Source organism: Desmodus rotundus, chromosome 1 (assembly GCF_022682495.2).
Source record: "Desmodus rotundus isolate HL8 chromosome 1, HLdesRot8A.1, whole genome shotgun sequence".
Lineage (NCBI taxonomy): Eukaryota > Metazoa > Chordata > Mammalia > Chiroptera > Phyllostomidae > Desmodus > Desmodus rotundus.
In genome coordinates, this window is record NC_071387.1 from 154,260,678 (window position 1) to 154,279,570 (window position 18,893).

The following is an 18,893-nucleotide window of genomic DNA, read 5'->3' on the forward strand; positions in this document are numbered from 1 at the left end:
GGGAGGAATACAGCTGAGAGTCCAACAGTCAAGACAAAATTAAATTTTGACCCTGCATAAGACCAATAACTTTCAGAAGAAAGGTACAGATAGTCTTTGCAATTTAAAGAATTAAGACTTCTAACTGGAGATATTAGGGAAGGCATCATGGAGGAAGAGGTATTCCGATCAGTCCTGAAGGGAGAGTTAGTAAATGCAGGGCTGTGGGGGTTGATTGAAAAAGGCGTAAATCTACTTGAACAAATGCAGAGAGGATTTAAATTTTCAAGTAGAATAAGATGATCAAATATTTTGAATATTGTCATTTCAGTTCCTCCTTTTCAGTGTGATAGGAAATATTAGTAGCTAATGAAACTACCATTCAAGAAAAGTAAAATACAATGAAATGTTAAATTAGAAAAAAATCAGTGGAAATTCAGTATTTTAAAAAGTTATTTTTCAAACTCTGTTACTACCAAGATTGTCTACAGCAGCACTTTTACCAACCAGTAACTCTCACATGTATCCATAGTTCATGGATTTAGACCTCTAAAATTCTTTCTGATGAAAATATCAAGTTCTTGGACAGTCATTGATGGGATGGCTTAGATCAGGAAAAATCAGGCTGGCTGTGGAATATATGTTAATCCTATTTAAAGAATAAACTTCCAGAGATTTTTAAAGCAAAATGAAAAGACAGAAGACCAGCTTTAATAGGACTTTCAGTGACAGGACATGGCTATTTAAGTAGCAAAACCAAAATCATTTGGTAATTAAAATTAGTTGAATTTGAGCCTTTAAAAAAATTTGTGTATAAGTGGATCTACATATTTCAAACCTATGTTGTTCAAGAGTCAACTGTATCTTTGGTCTGCAGTTGGGAATCCATGAATGTAGAGGACCGACTTAGGTTGAAAGTACATTTCAACTTCAAGGGCAGTTGGTATCCCTACCCCCAGCATTGCCCGGGGTCAACTGTAACTGTATTTGTGCATGCTTTCTCTGCTGTTTTAAGTGTTTGACATGTACAAAGAAACTATGATATTTTTGAACATTCATAATATTATGAGTAGTTTTTGTATTAAATATTTGAGATTAATAAATTAATTCACAGACACAAAGAAAATACTACTGAGTGCTCCTTAGGCATTAAAGTATCATGGAACAGTCTTTTTTTTTTTTTTTTTTTTTTAAGCCACATACCATTACTAAGTAACTAAATCTCTGTTAGGTCATCTGTGCCCAATACCATCTGAATAACGCAGATTCCTTTGGAAAGGGGGGGTACCTATCCCCCGAGTGCCATGTGCGACATGAACCAACAGAAATTTATCCAAAGGTTCACCAAGCATGGCCTCTCTGCCTCTTACGAAGATCAAAACTGAACTTTCTTAACTATATATGAATAGAGAATGAGAGAACTTTCATCCTATGATGAAATATATACATATAACATGATCAAATCTATAGATGTAATAAAAGCAAAACACTAACTATTCAGAGTAATCAGAGATACTCATTGGCTGAAAATGACTCTAGGGATCATGCACACAATGAGTAGGTGGGCCAGGAAGAATATCAGAAATGTGAACAAATGGAAACAAAGAAAATTGATGAGCTTTTTAAAAAAAAAATTGAGATATAATTGACATCTAACATGTATTAGTTTTAAGTGTACAATAATGAGCTTATTTACAAAAATTCTCTAACGAAACCAATTCTAAGTCAGAAGTCTGTCACCTGGCAAAGAGATTTCCACATTACGGCTACACAAGACACAAAGAATCTTCACATTACCAATGTGTAAGTTTCAATAACCTGGCTTTGAAATACTAATTCTAAAGAAATACAATTGGAAGTGGTCGATACTGTACCTCATCGCTCCTTACTTTCCCCGGTTTGAGCTCCACAGTGATAAAGCACTTTGTTCGACCCACTGTACAGGTTGTAGTCCCTGACACAGAGAGAAGTTCATCCCTCAGGTTTACATCGTCCTTCTGGAGTACAGTGGCTGTTTTGTCAAATGTGACTCGCCAAAAGACCTTGACGTCTTCAAAGGCCCTAGGAACACAGCAAAGCCTATGCAAATGCAGTAACAGAGTGCACTGCCCGTGTGGCTAACGCAGAATGTGTTATCACTGTGCCTGAGCGCACCTCTTCATCCAAAGCATAGCACTTTACGTGGCATTCTCTGACCTCACTCTACTCAACACGGAATATGTATTTATTGAACTACTGCATATCGGAAATGTGAAAACAAGTATTTTCCGGCCTACTATACCTATTATGTACCAGAAATAAGAAATAAAAGTAATAGAGAACTTTTGCCTTCAAGTAAACATTCCTCATTTGTCTTTTAACAAGAATTCTTCTAAAAGAAAAACAGTATTACTAAAAATGGTTGTTATAAAAATAAAGGGTGAAAAGCGACATACATGTTCAGAGATTATTTAGGCCCAAAATGAAAAACATAATATATATATACATGTATATACATGTACATGTGTGTACACCTAGTGTATGTATGAGGTCTGTCCAGAAAGTGTCCAGTCATGTAATATGAAAAATAGAGACATTTACTGAAGAAGATACAAGATACAAGAAACACTGTAAATAGGACAATGATGCCTCAGTCCCCTTCAAAGTAGGCACCTTGGGACCTCACACAGTTCTCCCAATCTCCATCAGCTGCCTCATTGTATTTTCCTGAATCTCGCCAGTCTGGAATTTCTTCCCTTTCAAAGGTGATTTTAGTATTGGGAAAAGCCAAGAGTTGCAGGGGGCCAAATTGGGCTGTAGGGGGACTGAGTCATGTGGGAGATTTGATGTTTCACCAAAAAACTACTCATGATGCATAAGCAGGAGCACTGTCATGATGAAGCTGCCAGTCACCCGCTGCCCATAGCTGCAACCTTCTGAATCATCCAAATAGTTTACGTGGAGGAATGATCAAGCTTAACGCAAAATCTGATGCAGATTCATTGCTCTACTCTCAGTCATTTTGAATGTGATGGCCACACAGTACACATGCTCACTCAACTGCATCTACTGCCCCCACTGACTAGCACCGTGAAGTCCTCATTGTTCATTCATGCGCATTGCAGTCCACTCTCCTTGGCTGCCAGGTTACATTGATGTTGGGTAAACCATTCTCCTTATATTAACAATGGCTGGACTTTTTCCAGACAGACCTTGTATACGATGAGCATTCAGAAGTTGTGTACTATACAATATTAAGTTGTAAGCAAAATTTCAGTACTCTAAGTATCCCTAACAGTAAATGGTTGCGTATGCACAGTGATCAGACAATAGGAAATATGCTAAAGTGAAAACTTACATAATCTATACTTTGTGAAGTACAAAATGTTCAAGGTAGTCCTAAGTCATCCTCATAAACCAAGTGTGTTAAATCACAGACTGAGGACTACAGCATCTAAACAATGACATACCAGATTCCACATTACCTTCTATCAACATCTGATCCTGGCTGCACCATTTTATGAACTCAAATATAGACACACGGGCTGTTCAGTCTTCCATGTACGTTTAAACAAACCTGTTTGGCTGCCTTGTGACAGTGAGATGAAGTCTTTTCCTATCAGCTCCTTCACCCAGCTCAAGCCCTTTCTGGGACTCCTCACTGAATCCTATGATGCCATTCTGAAGATCATTTCCTAAAAAGAAATGCAGGGTAGTATACTTAAGACTTCAAAAGCTCTCCAATGCTTCACTAATCTTTCCAGATCAGATGGTATAAAAGTGAAGTATTCACAAATAATTGAGGGAGCCACAATTTTTAAAGATCTTTAATAAAGATAGGCTAGAATACAAAATGATAACACTGAGGAGGCTAACAGTTTGAGGATAGAAGACCAGAAAAAAGAAAACATCAAATCCTACCCTTACGCTGAGATACTTGCTCATGTCTCTCTGATGAGACTCTATATCTCATAATCCTTCACATTTTATACATGTTTATTGTTTGAAGTCAGTATATCGGCACAGAATGGAAGCTCTACTGAGACAAAAATGTTGTATTCACTGCTGTATCCTCAGTACCAAAAACAGTGGCCAGCATGTTATAAGTGTTCAACAAATGTCTATTAGAATAAATGAACTCCATTCAACTGACTTCCTTTCCTATAGGAGAGCTGATCAAAAGGCCATTTATGCTGCACATTCACTTATTTGCCCCAGAGAAAAACACCTAGGAATTCCTGAGTAACTGAGTAAAATACTCCTCTGAGTGGCACTCGAGGTTACAGGCACCCTTGTACTACAAAATTAAGCTTAAACTGGGAAAAAGCAGGATCTACACTACACTAAAATGGTGCACTGTCCCCTCATAGAGCCACCTTAAACTCTAAAGCACTGTGGGAAACGTATCCTGTTTTTATAAAAGAGCAGAACAGGCAAGAACCATGAGATGGCCTCGTCAATCCTCCAGTTAGTGTACGGCATGGACAGGACAAGCTAATCCACTTAAAGAAATATAGTATGACTTCAGAGGAAAACTGCAAATTATCACCGAAAGATTTTATAAGATACATGAGGAAGTTTTTAAAAAAAATAATTGCATTTTTAAGCTATTATAATATATACATTTAATAGTACAAAAGCTATATAATACACTGCCTTGGTCTAAAAATAGAACAAAAGAAAATAATTTCAATCACCCAAATGTTGGGAACCACCCTGCCTGGTTTCAGAAGCTGTAACCCCCCATGGCTAAGGCTGAGTGAGAGACCTTGGGACCCTAAGCCACTAAGGAGACAAAGCTTATCTCCCTGGCAGGAACACCACCTCTGCATGCTTTACTTCACCCAGCTTGGCCCCCAGTGAATGACTGGTTAGCCAATGATGGGTGAGATTCCTCAAGGGAGGGACAACCTAAGACAAGCATGGTCACGAAGAGGCCCTCAGGGAAGGACTGGCAGGGGGGCTATAGAAAAAGGGGGTGATGGACCCTCGCCCCTCGGCTTTGACATAGCCTGAGTCCTCATTCTGTCTGCAAGAACTCTCCTAATCTCTTGGCTGCCTTACTTCCCCTGCCAACCTTAAGCCTGAAACAATGCCAGAGGTGGGTGTGGCCCTGTACTGGAAAGGGCGGGTTCCCAGGGTGATCAGGCCTAAGAAAGAATGCGTAAAATCCTGTGAAACCTGCTTTGCTAATACCCTCAATTTAAATGATAAGGGTCCAAGCCTGAAATGAGCTTGTTTCCCAAAGTTTTATGGCCCTTTAGCCATCTGACCCTGACTCTAAATAAGCCCTGAGTTCATTATATGTTATCTATTGTTTGATCATTACTGCCTGACAATGATTGAGCTTTACTTGTAGGCCCTGTATTCCTATGCAAATTAAACCCAATAAAAGCCTATTGAGGAACAGGCTGCTGGTCTTGTCCTTTGAGAGATCAGCCACCTTTCCTCCCCAAGCAGATCATGTCTTGGTAGACTTACTCTCATCCACAGTGGATGGGGGCTCTGAGGGCAAAGCTCCCCCACAGCCAACTCATACAAGGAAATTCTTGATAATGAAATCTTAGACTTTGGGATGGATTACTGAAAGTGGTTGGGAAATTCAGAATGGAGTGTCAAAGCACTATAGGCAATTGTATATTGGATGACTAAATTAAGTATATTCTGGAAGAAGAACATGGACTTAAGTATGTTTAAGGTTTTCCCTATATTGTGAAAGTATGGATTTATAGATTGTTCAGCTCTGAGCTAAGTGACATTTACAGTTCATTAGAGTCTAACCTCGCACTTTGGAACAACATCATGTATTCATCATGTACTCATCATGTACTCATGATGTGGGTCCATGCCACAGGAAAATGATGTTTAATTTTTTTATTTTTCAATTACTATTCACTTTCAGTATTTTTTTGTATTAGTGTCAGGTGTACAGTGTAGTGGTTAGACAATCATATATTTTACAAAGTGTTTCCCATATTTCCAGTACCCACCTGACACCACACATAATTATCAAAATATTATTGACTATATTCCCTACGCTGTACTTTACATCCCTGTGACTATTCTGTAACTGCTGATCTGTACTTCTTACTTCCTTCAGCTCTTTCGCCCAGTCCCCTAGCCCTCCTCCCTCTGGCAACCTCCAGGCTGCTCTGTGTCTATGAGCCTGGAGAAAATAATATTTTAATGAATAACTATGATGATTCAAGTAATTCATCCTTTAAATTAAAGATAGAATGATCTTATAAAAATCCTGATAAAAATGCAGTACATTTTTATGTCCATCATTTCAAAGACAAACCTGTAATAACGATCATGGCAAAAGCTGCAAATCCAGTGTCATCCTTTCCCTTCACAATCTGTGCTCCCCCTCGAGGGTCTGTGAGAAGCACGTAGAAGAATTCCTGCCCTTCAGGCTCATCATCATCCAAAATTTGAAACAATACTTTCCGTTCTCTTTCTCCATCTACAAATGTAAGGACAAGAGTTTGTTCTTCAAAGTCCTCTTCCTCGACTGCCCACGTCAGGTTGGAAAGTCCATAGATGTCACGAAGGGGCAATGCATTTGGTTCCTTCTGAGCAGACCTCTCACCAAAGGTTCTGACTGTTACACTGACGTTGCCAGCAGTCCCTCCAGTTCTTCGGATAAGAACTTCTGCAGCGTTAAACGTTCCATTCTTCATCTCCTCTTCAACATAAATGATGGGCGGCCCAAGACTAAATGTTCCATGAATATAAACACCTGCAGTTACAGTGGCCAAATCAGGCTTGTCAGACATGGCAGATGTACCAGGAAGGGTGACAAGTTTGTCGGGGATCTCAGTAACAATGGCAACCATTTCGGTTGGCTGTGGAACAACAGTTATCTTGGTCATGCCAGGGTGTGTGGTGGAGGAGTCCGTTTCTATGGGAAGGAGAGCTGTGTCAACAGTGACAGCCACCGTTGTCTTGGGAAGAGGAACATCCATTCCCGCCAGGCCATCATTATCCAATATTGTGACTACAGCCACACTGAAATCTAGATTCAGGCGTGGTCTCCAGTTTGTGTGTGTAAACTTTTGTAACCCTCTAATTTCTACCGAAGTTAGGTTAATGTAAAAAAATTCTTCTACCTCAGGAAGGTGGTCGTTAATAATGATTATTTCAAAATTAACCTCAGCTTGGAATTTTTGAAAAAGCAGCTCCCCGTTGTGAACAGGCTCAAAATCTTCCAGGGGCTCGGCACTTCCTGCAGTTGTCTGATAGGAGACTTTAACGAGATGGCCATGGAACCCGAAGAGTCTTTGCACCTGTAATCTGATCACCTGTGTGTCCTCCGATACCATGATATTTCTTGAACTAGGGGAAAATTGAAAGACTCCCATTGGTTCAATTTCAGCCACAGTGAAACCTGATCTAAAAAAAAAGAAAAGAAAGAATTAATGAAAATAGGAACACCATGGCAGAGATTCACCTTTTACGTACTTAACATGCTGTTCATGAGGGCATCTTAAAAATGACATGCCCTTTCACGTTCTGTAAAATCCTACTTATTTATTGATGACCATACCGAGCCTGAGAAATGTAAGAACAGGAGCTGCCGTGACTGGTGCAGGGACCTAACACGTGGTGGCCAAGCGAGAACTCATGGGTCTCTGCTCTCTTTCTCCAGTCATCCCAGAGCAGCTCTCTGATGGGCCGGACACGTCAGGCTCTCTGTCATGATTGGTACACAGAAAACTGAAAGTTTTCTTAGAATGTTCTGGATGTCAGCCAAGTTTCTCATCTACAAATAGAAATAGTTGGCCCTACTAGATGCACAATCCTTATCTCTTGCAACTGGCTCATCATGAAACTAGTGTCTCACATGAAGGATACTAACATTTTCTGTGTGAATTGGAAGAAACATCCATGACTGTTCTTAATCCTCAGCTTTATCCTGTGAATTTTGTTGTGAGTCAGTAGTTATGTCAGAGATAACACTGGTAGCCTGTCGGCTTAATCCAAACCACAGACGTATTTTCTTTGGCTAACAGGTTTTTTTTTTAATGTAAATGTGAATGCCTTCGAGGAGGACACCCTGGAGTCCATCACTCTCTACTGTAAAGCTCTGATGACTCAACACATAGCTCAATGGTTAAGAGCAGAGAGACTGGCCAGACACACTGAATTCAAATCATGGCCCAACCACTACTACTAGTGTGACACTAGGTATGTTACACAATCTATTTGTGACTCACTTTATCTCTAAAATGGAACTAATAATGGCATCTATGTAATATGGCTGCTGTGAAGAATAAGAGAGTAAATACACATCATTCTTAAAGCAATGCCTGGCCTAGGGTAATCACTGTAAAACTTAGCTATTAGTGCTGTTGCTAAAAAGCATTTGAATTTGTTAGCCTGAAATACTTTCTGTGGCCAAACACCTCTGAAATGATATATGTACAACCTAAAGCCATATTGATTCTCCCCACTGGTATTTCCCACACATACATGTATAGAAACACACTTGAACACACGTCAATTTTGCCCACACATTTTCTGCATTTTCCAAGTAAGTAGAGTGAAGAACAGAAAGATGAAGTAACTTTCCCTAAATCACACAGCAAGTAAGCGGTAAAGCCAGGACTACATCCCTGAGTCTGGCTGTAAGGTCTGCCCTCTGCCGTTCTGGTCAAGCGCATCCCAGATATGAGAAGAGTGAAGCGCTCTGGCTAGCATATATTTATCTGCAAATATTGTGATTTAAATTAAACTCAAAAGAGCCATTGGTACAAGTCATATTATCCTTCTATGATGGCTTCTTCTTACTCTGAATCCCTTGGGGAAAGCAAGTATTTTCCAGCTATTTCTCAAAAGACAGCTCCTTTAAGAACAGGTGGCTTTGCTATTATGTTTCTTATTGAATACATCACTCCAGGCCAACCTTGAATTAAAGGTTGTGCTGACCTCCCTTCAAAGCAAACAGTAGTGGTGACCACGAAGGTCAGCCTTCCTCCGTGGCATCGTAGGCATGCAGACCACATGCTGTTCTACACCAAAACTGTGTCTGCATCTGCTTCAGGGAAAGTAATCCTTATGGGGTTGGGGTTTTTTTTCCTGTTTCAAATGATACATTCCAGATTATTCCTCAGAGCCATTTTACCTAAGCTCGGCCCCGCCAGGGGCACTGCTCTGTACTCCCGAGAGGTGGACAGCAAAGGCCTCTGGCTGACCAGGGCTGGGGAACGTCCACAGCAGGACACCTTTACTTTGCTCTCCGTGGGAAAACGAAAGGCTCCCTGAAAGGAAACATGAAAAGCGAAGCAGGATGTCATTTCTGAGTTCTTAAATTGGGATTCAACACTTTAACATGTAGTAAAATATTTCCTTTTCCAAAATTCTGTTTTGGAAAACCTGTATAATTTTGTTAACCGGTGTCACCCAATAAAGTCAATTAAATAAATAAATAGGTAAGTAAATAAAACAAGCCTAAGAAGTTCTATGATAGTCTACAAAAACGAGAACATTTTAAAAGTGGGAAAAGAGGGAAACAAACTCACAGCAAGTTCCCTGGACCACATAAACCTTGCCTTCAATCCCTGTCTACTCTAGCTGGTAGACATCAAGCCTTCTAACATTTGCGTCTCGCTGGCCCTCATAAAGCTAATGGTATAATTATAATAAAAAAATAAAAAGTAGATTAAGTAACAGTTGCTCCATTGTCAAATATTCAGGTAAACATGTTAAACGACACAAAGGTATGCCTTTTTTTATTGTATGGTCCAAATTAAGTTTTTTACAACTACTTTTAACAAAATCCTAATGTATAAACAGTCTGCTTAGTGACCACTATTTCCAGGCAAGGTATGAATTTTTTATTTTGACTGAATAAACTTCCATCCTCACCAAGCAGCTGTTACAATTCTGATCACTTAACAATGGGAACACTATACTAAAAAACAAGCAGTTCATTTTCCCAGAATAAGGATGACCCAAGAAAACTAGCGGCCAGTTACATACCTCCATGTTTTATAGAGAAGATCTTAAAAAAGCTTTAACTTACCCAGTTTCGGAGTCATGTTGCCAATGACAATGAACTCAGGGATTTCTAACCCAGGAGCATATCCCGCTGCCCAGGCCACCATGAGGGAGCCATACGTGCCTCTCCTAGAAATCACCACTTGGCTCATTCCAGCAGTGATGTCCGTGAGTGAGAAAGCGGGAGATTCAAATCCAACCTGAGGAAAAACATGCCGAGAACATTTTATTTCTTTCTAAAGGTTCTTGTTGTCTGAAGAGTGAATTAAAAGTCAACTTACTCTTGGTTTACACAATCTATTTTCCTGTTTTAAAATATATTCAACTGAAGAGTAATGTTTAAGAAATGATATCTGAGACTTGAAAATTTATTCTATTTTATAATTCTGATTATAGTTTTTAACTTTAAATCAGGATATAATCCTTTGGATTGACAATATTCATAGGGACAAATGTAGTTATGGTTAAATGAAAGCAAAAGGTTAAAAATAGCACTGTAGTGTGACTTATTCATGGGTCTTTTTAAAACCCAATTTGTCTAGACCTGAAATTGACTTCTTTCTAAGACACATTAATATATTCTTTGTTTACAAAAATGAGCACCATGAAATAGATTTTCTATTAAGGTTGTTTGCAGCTCTTTGATTCAATTTAATCTTATTTTTGAGGATAAGGAAGATTCAAAGAATTTTTAAAAAGATAGTAATCTTTTTCATCCACATCAAGTAAGATCTTTTCTTAAGGACAATCTTCCCAGGGTACCCTGGAGGTTATAAATGATTTATAGATGAATTAAGTGCTAGCCAATGAGTAAGAATAAAACCAGATGCCTGGCTTCATTTGTACAAATCAGTTTACCTCTTTTGGTCCCGGTATCTACAAATTTGGGATACCATGGGATCAACAGTTCTAAATTAAGTCTCATTCTCCCCATTATAAATTGAAATGGAGAGTAGCAGAAAAGTGTGAGAGGGTGACACAGGAGAGCTTCTGAGATAAAAAAGAACAAGAAACAAACAAGAAAACTCCATTTTGACACCAGATTAGATTGCCAAAAGCTTTGGTACATTTGAGATCATGCTTGCTACATGGCTAGAGGCTGTTTAAAAGTGTCCTAGCCACAGCGTCACACACACAGACACACACACCATACAAATACTGGTAAGGAGTCCAAAGGACATGGTGCAGATGGCAGTGCTCCATGACTAGCCCTGGTCTTGTGCTTTGAGGTGATACAGTGCTGTGACAATGTGCATGGACAAGGAGTAGGAAACAGTTACTGTGTGAAATGAATGAAGCCAGTTGAAAGGAATCATTTGTTTAACAACCTGTGAGCAAAAAGAAGATAGCAAAACTTCAAAGCATTATTAAATTCTATACCCTCTTGAACAGAGGAGGTGTAGAAAGAAAACTGTTCCTCCCTGTTATTTTTATTGTGGGTGAATTCCACCTTAAGGGACCAAGCAGTTTATGAGGGAGTAACTGAATGAATGACCTGAGACCCTGTGACATGAGCTGCTGGATGGATCTGCCCACGCGCCCACCCTTCATCTGCACTGACTTCACGTCTGCATCTTGGGCCAGGCCTGTCTCGGTCAAGCTGAAGGGGCTCCCAGATTAAGGAAGAGGATGCAACGATTCCTCATAATGGCTTCAAAAATACGTATGCTACCATATGCTATCTTATTCCTGTGCTGGCGGAATCAGCCTAACAGGAAGTGAACTCCTCAAGCCGTTTTTCGTTCTCATGGAATTCACGAAGTGACGAGAAAACGATGTTTCCTACAATGAACTCGGGGAGAAGATTCAAATGCTTAGTGCAACTGTGCCACTGGCTGTTACCACCACACTATCAACACAAATGCCACAGGACAGAGAGCCTTGAAAATTAAGGGCAAATAGTCACAAGGTTAGTAAATGAAAAACTATGAAATATTAACTGATGTTTCACTCTAATTTTAATTATTTAGCATAAAATACCTCAATAGTCAAGGAAAAAACCCTGGAAATTCTGACTCTAGGCAATTGTTACTTTAAAAATTCTGTACCGTACATTCAGATTTTATGAGACAAACTTTCTAAAACTCCTAAAAGGAAATATATTATTCTAATGTTGAAAATTGACTAATTATTTTCAAATAATATATCCACAATGTCTACTTTGATACTCATAGTATTACTTAGATTTTAATTTTATTTTTAATTTCTTTAATTTTTTTCAACTATAGTTGACAATATTGTATTTGCTTCAGGTATACAACATAGTGATTAGACATTTATATACTTTATCAAGTGATCAACTCAATAAGTCTAGTGCCCATCTGACACCTATTGGCTATATTCCCTGTGCTGTACTTTACATCCCCATGATTACTTTCATAACTGGGATTTTGTAATTCTTAACTCCTTTACAACCTTCTTCACCCATCCCACTGCCAGATGGGAGGATTACTTAGATTTAAGGAAATAGTAAATCTCAAGAAATTCTGTCCGAATCTTAGTCCTTCCTATAAAAGCTGCCCTCCAGTTTCTCCCGGACACACCACACCCAGGGCCAGTTACCTGAGAATTGGCCGCTCTCTCAGGGACAGGAAGCACAGCAGACTTTGCTCCCTGGAGAATTTTTGGCATGCCGTAGAAATGTCCACCAACAAGCGCCACAGTCACCAGTTGCAAAGTAAAGTTAGAGCCCAGTGATAGAAAGACCTACAAACAAACAGTATCAATGACTTTTTTAGTAGTAAAAATAATAACTTTCAGAGAAAAATACTAACATCTTGCATAAGTCATTAGCACACTGCTTCAGGATACATTTGTATCAATTTCATCAACCTGTGCCCTTTCCCCAATGTTATAAAAAAGGAAATCACTGTTATAAAGACTGTGGGGTAAAGAGTGATGGTAATACAGTATAAAAACCACAAATCTGCAAATTCTCCATGTGTTTCCAAGTGGCATCAGGAATGATGAGACTCACAAGAAGTAGCACCAGTGATAGAATCACATGCTACAGGAATGGAAAGAGATCACAGCTGAATAGCATCAGCCCCTAAAGCCAGAAACACTCAATTTCTTCCATCTTCATTGATAGTAATTAATAACCCTGATATTTACTCAAAATAGATAATTTAGGTGTACTTACTATTTGAATATTTGACAAATTGCTAACACCATTATTAAATCATAAATGTTCAAAGGTGTAGAATCCAACAAAATAGGGAAAATACTGAATTTTAAAATTGGTGGTTTTCTAAGTTTTTTTAAATATACATTTTCCCGTAGAAATATTGTTCATAATAGATAAGCCCCCAAGTTACCCCACAACTTGGAAGATTACAAAAATTCTGTACATCATTACTGAATGTAACGATAACCGTTTCTGTGGAGTTGTTCTTCTTATAAAGATAATTAATGTACTTAAACATACATCACACCCCCCAAATGTGCAAACCATGTACCGCAGTGGTTTCGAACGCTGCGCAGCAAGAGGGTCACAGATGCTACATTCATTTAATCAATCTTCGTTTCTGTCAAAATGATACTCACTGAACATGAATGAATCATAGGTCAAGTGCTAAGGAAACAGGAATAAGTCACAGGGCCCTGACTTCAAGCACATGTCTCCCGCTCTCCTCCAAGGGTGTGCCCCTCCTTCCCCATGCAGTTCACTGGCACGGCAACCACAGATTTCTGTCCCTATTTCCTAAAGAATGAAGGGCCAGGCCCCCAGGCATGTGCACCCCCCTGGCTCCTCTGTTCGCCAGCCCACTCAGCACACACGCACTTGTGTGACAGCAAATCCCCAGGGCACGGCAAACTGAACAGTGAAGTTGAACAGCAGTAACAGCAATTTGAGAAAAAGCTGGCCTGCCTACAGAAGAAAAGCAGGTGGAACTTTGAGGAGAAACTTGAAGGACTTGGGCGTGCGCATGTTCTCCAGTGCGCCCCTCCGTCTCCCTGACCCAGGGCTGCAGCACCAGCGCTATTCTCCGTATTTCCCAGGAGGCTCCATCGCATCTGAGCACAAACAGAATTCACAGCCCCGTAATATCCTGGCCGTCTCAAACCCTGCTAATCCACAGTTCTATAACTGGCGGTTCATGGGCCTTCTGCACTAGACAAGGAGCAATGTGAAGATGGGGTCCATATCTCTGTCACCTTTCTTTCTGGGTTGCTTATCACATCACAATGGCTGGCACAGAGTGAGCACTCAATAAATGTTTGAATAAGCGACTCAAGCACAAATGTAAAATTCTTCTCGCATTCTAGCTTAAATACTTTTTAACTTAGACTCGTTTCTTTAGTGGGTCAATGATTCTTATCATCAGCACGTACCTCACTTAACAAGTCCGTGGTTACCCAGAGGAGGCAACAGTTTACACTTCAGGTCCGGATGCTAAACCAGCACCAAGTGTCTTCTCGTTTTCAGAGCCTAATGGAAAATTACTCTGTTCAAAGACCCCCCCCTGCCTTGTCCGCAGCCGACCTGTCCAAAGTTCTAAGTTTTACCAGGTCGAACAGGTCGAACTGTGTGTAATTCTTTTCATTAATATCTTTGCAAATTCAAAGAGCAATGCATTATATCCCGGATGTGTAGGAAGAGAGGGACCACTGAAAAAATCCTCTCTTGGTTTAAGTGCATGCCCCAAATACTTATCCTGGAGCCCTGATTCACACACCACCACCTAATGTAATCTGCATCAGGCTGACACCACAATCCTGGAATGTGAGAGAAAGAAGAAACCTACGCAATTTTAAATATGTTAATAAATCACATTAAAATAAGGAAATAAGAGGAAGCTTTCATGTATGCATGTTAGTAAACTTTTGTTACTCTCTATTGAAAACGGAAATTAAAAAAATAATTCAACGATGTTCCAAAAAAGATATTGAAAAATTCACAGACGGTTCAAATAGGTATTAGGAAAGCTAAGTATCTTTATAAACCATATTATTAAGCTTTTAAAATGAAATCTAAAGAGGACAACCATCCTACCTAGACAAAATGTTCCAGGTTGGACTCACAAGACACAATCTCAGAGTTAGGCGGATCAATGGTTTTGGTCCATGTAATATATATCACAGATTTTGGTTTTCCTATACATAGTCTGAGAATAATTTTGTGCTTTTCACATTACTTAGTAAAATAATAGAATGACCTCATCTTTGATGTGCCATGTCTTATTGTCAAATCTTACTATACATACAGATATATAAAACAAAACTACTCCTATAAAAACTGAAGGAAAGTTCCCTTGTATTCATTAGCAGATTATAACTCGAATGTGTTTAGCAGATGATGATGTATAGATATGTCTGCAAAAAAGTTTCAAGTTACTGTGTAGCTCTATAACTGCATTATGTAATTTAACCACACTGATAATAAAAATAAAAACTCTGATAATTTGTAAACAAGACTTTACAAAATGATATTCTGGTTAAGTTAATCCAGCTCTTATTTCCCCAGCTTCGCACTCTATTCCAGTCTTGAGAATTTCTGGATATAGGAAACTGAGGTTAGAAACTGATACAATAGGGTTGTGGCATTGAGTCAATTTCCCAAAGAACTACAGGGGTATACAGGGAATAGTCATGGAACTCCTGTCTCACTGAAAAGCCTCCAGTTTTCTCCTTTAATAAACAACAAAAGTAAAGATTTAGGAACACAAAGATCAAAAGGCTACACAAGACCTAGCTGGTGTGGCTCAATTGATTGGAGCGTCATCCCGTAAACCGAAGGTCATGGGTTCAATTCCCAGGCAGGACACATACCTAGTCGCCATTTGCCCCCCCCCCCCACCAGTCAGGGCATACTGGAAGCAATGGGTTGATACTTCTCTCTCTCTTCGATGTTTCTCTCTCTCCCTCCCTCCCCTCTCTAAAACCAAGAGGCATGTCCTCCAGTGAGGATTAAAAAAGGCTACATTGTAGGTACAGATTAGTATAACATGCTTGTTGCTTATTCTGAATAGCAGCCTATTTTCTATTGATCATAAGTTTATATGAAACTAAGATAATTAAGTACTGAGTGGGCTAAACTTAGTGAAATACAAATAAGAAACTGATTCACTTTTCTCCTATTAGTGCTTTGTGGGGTTTCCTTCCACTATTTGTTGACAATGTTGTGGGTAAATTGCAAGGCTTTCAGTTACTTTCAGGAAAGTAAAGGGCAGACTGATACGAATCAAAACTTCCATCATGCATACAGTTAAATCTCCCGTTTGTCCCAGTTTTTGTTAGATTCATGGTTCAGGATCTACAGTGGGAAAGGGCTCCCAGCAGGATGTTTCAATACTCTTTCTGTCCCCCTTAGAATCTGCACCAATCTCGGGCACTTTCAAGGTTTGGGACAGAAGAGGCCGCTGTGAAAAAGGATGACCAAATATTGCCTCACTGCTGCAGTCCTTTCTTGCCTAACGCTGGCTGACCTCTCTCCTTCCATGAAGACAGCACTCAAATTCTGAGCCTTTCATGGACCTGAGGTGGGTGTTCCTCAGAGACTTCAGAATTCCACTCCTCACTATTCCTCCAGGGATGATGGCCTTTTTGAGATTCTCTCCTAGCTTCATAATCCACCCCACAGATTCTTTTCCAGATTATTCTAATCTGGTTACCCTCTGGGGCAGCCTTTCTCAACCATGAGATAATTAATCCCCAGTGCCATAATGCATCTCATGTACAAAATAAATTAATTTCTCTCCTATGCACATAGAATGATACTAGTTATGTTCCATCCTCAGAAAGAGTAACACAAAGAAGTCACTCATGCCCTGGCTGGGAAGCTCAGTTGGTTGGAGCATCGTCCCATATACCAAAAGGTTACAGGTTTGATTCCTGGTCGGGGATCCTACAAGAGGCAACAAATTGATGTTTCTCACATCTCTCTCTCTCTCTCTTTCTCTGTCTCTCCCCCCCATCTAAAATCAATAAAAATATCATCGTGAGGATTTTTAAAAAAGGGTCACTCAAATCACTTTCCATGGTTTAGACTGAGAAAGCCTGGGGAGGTATCTACTTGACTCACAGGAAATCCACACATATTTTTCAATCTCACCCCAAATGCTTGCCAGACCAGTCTACTGCCTTCTCTCTTTATTACCATCACAGAAAGTCAGAGCTGATTCCCTGTGTTCCAGATCTGCAAGAAGAGAAGTGGTCTCTGTGTTCACGTAGCCCCTCCAAACTCCAGGGAGCACATGTCAGTCCCACAGGGAAGGCTACACTTCTCCCCTTCAGCAGGTATCCTGTGTGCACGTGCACATGTGTGTGCATATGTGTACATCGGGCTGTGGACGTACAGCAACTGAAATAATTTCTGGAACGTCTTAAGTACTAAATTAATGCCTGCTACTATCTAGACAAAATACAGGGTCTAGCACAAATAATATCCCTTTTTTATTACAAAATCCTGTATTAAAAAATCATAAGCATGTAATTCTGTAACATAACAATATCACACTCAAGCACACTATATGGCATTTTAGGTGAAATGTTCAAATTAAAACTATAAATTATCACACCCATATTATTACCCTACTAATCACACTCAAAGAGGCATTACTTCCGCCGGACCCTGTATTTTTATCTCCACATTGGAATAAATTTATTCACTTGTAATCTGCAAATACCTCATTTCTGTGTACTGTGCAATAATTACTCCGCATTTTCCAAGGCATTTTTCATGGTTACACTTAAATACATGACTAAGATTTAAACTAATCATGAGGTAGGTCCAGGCTCTCACTGAAGAAGTTTGATTGGAATGACCGGGACACTAAAGAAATACTACAAACCTGACTCTTTACTGGCACCGTGTCCACCTTGTATCTGGCACCATCACTAACCACCAGCTGCCTCTCGGCATTCTCCGTAACAACCAGCTGCTCCTTATGATCAGAGGATATTCGATATCTAACAGCCACATCTCCAAAAGCTCCAGCAAGCCTGGTGACATTAATTTGGATGAATCTACCAAGGTTCTGCCCAATAAGTATGGACTGGCGATCTGCATACAGAGCAAACACCCCGTGCGGGTCATCACTGGCAGAAACAGAGAACTGTGTGATGCACTTTTCCAGGTCCAGTTCTGCTCCTCCCTCTACAGAAACAAGCTGGATCACATACTCTTCCTCTATCTCAGGTACATCATCTGGTAGCAAATGAACATCAAAGCTCGCGTCACTTTCTCCATCAGCAATGGTGAAAAATCCTTTTGTAGAAAGAAAGTCTCCAGTAATATCGAACTGACTACTTATCTCCCAGTAAACCTAAAATGAAAGGAAAAAGTCCAGCAATGTTATATAACTCAGTAAACTGAACCAAAATCCTTTAAAATATGTTTTCCTTTCTAATATACAAAAAGGAAATATTAATTGTGCGTCATTATATTTTAAAATCTCCAAGCAGGCAGTGAGTTTAGAAAGTACAGAGTGGCACCTGCATCCCGAAAGCATAGTAACTCTTTCAGGCTGCCATGTGCGATTTGCAGGACAAGATTACAAAATCTACTCATACCTTCTTCTAAACTAATAGCAACTTGAAAAGAAGAAGAGGAGCAAGTTAACTTTAAAATGCCAGGACCACAAATACATTCAATAGTAAATCATGGGCAATATTTGAAGGATAAAAAGTGAGTAATCTAATGCTTCCTATCAGAATTTTTTGTTTGTTTTTTAACTACAAGAAGATATCTATTAAATTTCTTAGAATTAAGAGTTTTTTCCCAAGGATTTTCAGCCTCCAAACCATAAAGAGTCAATTGAACAAGTGCCAGTTACAGGAAAATAGGTAACTTCATAGAGAAATTTCACAAAATATATTTTTTGAGAAAACAAGTAACCTAGACCTGTGAGACAAGGATCTTGACCCACAGATCTAGGTTACAAGGGTGCCCTCAAATGTTCTGTACCAATGAGCACACAAATGAAACCTCT

At 39.5% G+C, this 18,893-nt stretch overlaps 1 protein-coding gene across 1 annotated transcript in view; it reads right to left on the bottom strand.

The window, feature by feature from the left end:
• The window catches only part of ADGRV1 (adhesion G protein-coupled receptor V1), a 489,468-nt gene that overhangs the window by 281,279 nt on the left and 189,296 nt on the right, over positions 1-18,893 (bottom strand). Inside the window, exons 70-76 of the mRNA XM_045197863.2 lie at positions 17,754-18,227; positions 12,523-12,666; positions 9,986-10,160; positions 9,086-9,221; positions 6,260-7,353; positions 3,536-3,653; positions 1,854-2,040 (exon numbers count right to left, since the gene is read on the bottom strand). Coding sequence (XP_045053798.2) covers positions 1,854-2,040; positions 3,536-3,653; positions 6,260-7,353; positions 9,086-9,221; positions 9,986-10,160; positions 12,523-12,666; positions 17,754-18,227 — 2,328 coding nt within the window. The remainder of the gene's footprint in view (positions 1-1,853; positions 2,041-3,535; positions 3,654-6,259; positions 7,354-9,085; positions 9,222-9,985; positions 10,161-12,522; positions 12,667-17,753; positions 18,228-18,893) is intronic.